This window comes from Phragmites australis, chromosome 9, assembly GCF_958298935.1.
Source record: "Phragmites australis chromosome 9, lpPhrAust1.1, whole genome shotgun sequence".
Classification (NCBI taxonomy): Eukaryota; Viridiplantae; Streptophyta; class Magnoliopsida; order Poales; family Poaceae; genus Phragmites; species Phragmites australis.
Window position 1 is genome coordinate 1,141,092 of NC_084929.1, and position 3,171 is coordinate 1,144,262.

Below are 3,171 nucleotides of genomic sequence, written 5' to 3' on the forward strand. Positions count from 1 at the left end.
ATGATCGGCCACAAGAATGTCGCCGTGGCGCTGTTGACTCTACTCCTCTTGCCGCTGATACTCTCCTCCACGGCGTCAGCGCGCTGGCCGCTTCCATCGGCCACGAGTACAGATGATTTCTCGGTGTTGAGGAAAGTTCCCACTGGACCAAATCCTATCACCAGTGACCCGCCGCCTCCTCCTCCATCGGCCAAAGACACTGACAACTTCTCGGTGCTGAGGAAGGTTCCCACTGGACCAAACCCCATCACCAGCGACCCACCACCGCCGCCTCCATCGGCCACGGATACGGATGACTTCTCGGTGCTGAGGAAGGTTCCCACTGGACCAGACCCCATCACCAGCGACCCGCCACCGCCTCCTCCATCGGCCACGAGCATGGATGACTTCTCGGTGCTGAGGAAGGTTCCCACTGGACCAGACCCCATCACCAGCGACCCGCCGCCGCCTCCTCCATCAGCCACGAGTACAGATGACTTCTCGATGCTGAGAAAGGTTCCCGCTGGGCCAGACCCCATCACCAGCGACCCGCCGCCGCCGCCTCCATCGGCCATGAGCACGGACGACTTCTCAGTGCTGAGGAAGGTTCCCAATGGGCCAAACCCTATCACCAGTGACCCGCCGTCGCCTCCTCCATCGGGCACTAGCACTTGATTCCTGACACTATGGACCACTGACTCCTTGTGTAGCCAACCTAATAAAAATCTTATATACCTTCCATTTGGATTTGGACCTCATCTCTTAAGAATGAAAGGCTGCAAACCCGTTTGGGTTGAGCAAGACTACATATTACTATAAGCTTCATGTGACTCCATTTGTATTGGGTTTTAAATTCTTTTTCCAAATTTGGTCCAAGGCGGATCCCCTGATCATACATGTTATATATTTTCTTAAGTAATAAAAGGGTAAAACATGTGTTTGTCACAAGTTTCAAATTTCCAGTATGTTGAGACGAATGTACAAACAAAAGCATTTTCGATTTTTTTGGTTTGATATGGTGCATTCAGCACGAAACATCAACGCATTCCGCTGCAGAAGAAAAAACGATTAAGCAAAACCTTCAGTAGTGGTAAATCTTCATAATGGGCAAAAAATAATGAAATCACTACAATTTTTTCAGTGCGCAAACATTGCTGATTCGGAGTAGGCTGGACTTTTTTAGGCCGAAAATTAGCTGCCATATGTGGGCTTAAACCATGTTCGTTCGCCATGGCTGCAACTAGGCTGATCTTGCTCCTTTTGCTTTTGGGTCACAGGTCTCAACACTAGAAGTTCGTAAACATTTTCTTTTGTGAAAGAAAGATCCCTCCCCTCTCATCAGCAGTTTCTTTAATTAATTTTCTCCCCTTTTATGTGCAATTGAATTTCGACATGGTTCAAGCAACATGTATCCAGTTAAATGAAATCCAATGTTTCGGAGACTGTGCCATACCGTACGAAATCCAATGTTTTCGAGATTGTACGATACCACACCGGGATATATTCATTTATTCGATTTACATTTTAGATCTACTATCGTAGGCACAATACATACAACAATTAATTGTCTTAGAAACTCCTAAGAAATAACAATATGGCACTATGCATTGGAGGAGTTGTTTTTTACATTGATTTAATGATCTACCTTTGAATGACATAATGTGTTAGGAGTAGCTTAAGAGCACTAGTTAGAGTTAGTTTTGAAGATCGAAAAAAGTTGAAAATAAGAAATAAAAAACAGTGGGAATAGTCCCTGCCAGGCTACGACAGGCTTCTGCTACTTGGAACACTGGCACACGTACTCTAAAATTGATAGTACACCGCTCATAAATATTTCATATTTTGGATAAGATCCAATTAAATTTATGAAACTTTGACTATTAATAACATTTAAAATATTTAGTTTGGAATATAAAAATTATATGCATAAATTTGTCTTAAAAAATATTTTCATATGATATGAAAGGGCAATTTGGTATTATATATAGGTATAGGACAAGGAGATCTGCTGTTGATACAGGCATATGAGATAAGTTTAGAAATAAATAGTTTCCTTAGTTGTTACTTTTATAATTAGCTTAATAGATTTCTTAGTTTTTCTTTTCATAAATAATGTAAGAGTGTAGATAAAGGCAGTTATAGAATCAAGCAAGAACTATTTAGAAAACAAGCCAAATTCGAGTTGATCAGAGCCAGCCGAACAGAACAGTTTTGTTCGTCTTGGTGATTGCTCTTCTTCCTTGTTTATTCATGTTTCGTGAGTAGTCAAAGATACATATTACATCTTAGGCACAACACATAAGTCTGACGCCATAATCCATAGTCTCATAACTTTATTACATTTTATAAATATATTCTATTACAAAAGAGTGGTCAAAGATGCATATCAATAACTCCTATTTTCCCGTCTCAAATCCACCCTAAAATTAAGCACTACGTACCAGCATCGATCATCTCATCACCACACATTTTAGCAAATCAAAACCTTCTGAGAGGACAGTTTCCTCGCAAAAAATATATAAACAAATCTTTCGGAGATTTATTTTAATTGCTGCCAAATTAACGCATGCAGATTTAAACAGTAATAACACAGCACCTCCCTCGACGCACGTATAGATAGCGAGTCCACACTCTATATAGCCCCTATGCACGCAACGTTGCAACACATCCAAGAAGCACCGATCGACAGAAGCTCAGGCTTAGCTAATAGTAAGCTAGCTAGCTAGCTGCTGCCAACAATGGCGGCCGGGCACAAGAACAACACCACGACACCTGCCGTCATGGCGCTCCTCCTCCTCCTGCCGTTGATGCTCTCTTTCACAGTGTTGGAGGCGCGCCAGTTGGGAGGTCTCCTCTTCGTTCCCCCGATAGTCTATCCATCGCCCGTCTTTATGCCCCCGGTAATCTATCCGTCGCCGATTGCACCTCCTCCGCCCTCCGGGCACTTAGGTGTTTCCTCCTTGGATGATGCTCCACCCTCGCCAGCATCGGAAGACCCTGTCGGCTAGTCATTGGTGTCGAGGAAGCCATAGAATGAGTAGAGGCCTGCATTATAGGCCTTGTAGCATCAAGCTTGTACTGCTCATTTAAATAATATCACTTGTGGCGTCCGATATGTTGTTCCGTATGTGTGGCCTCCATGCGCTCCATGTTCCCCAAATCTGCTCCTCTTGTTCATGGCGATGGCCACCA

The 3,171-nt window shown here is 43.6% G+C and overlaps 1 protein-coding gene across 1 annotated transcript; it reads left to right on the forward strand.

The window, feature by feature from the left end:
- Positions 1-654, forward strand: LOC133929594 (formin-like protein 14). The gene has a single exon (XM_062376397.1). It carries the CDS (start codon positions 1-3, stop codon positions 652-654), a length of 654 nt encoding a protein of 217 aa, XP_062232381.1.
- The last annotated feature ends 2,517 nt before the right edge of the window (positions 655-3,171 follow it).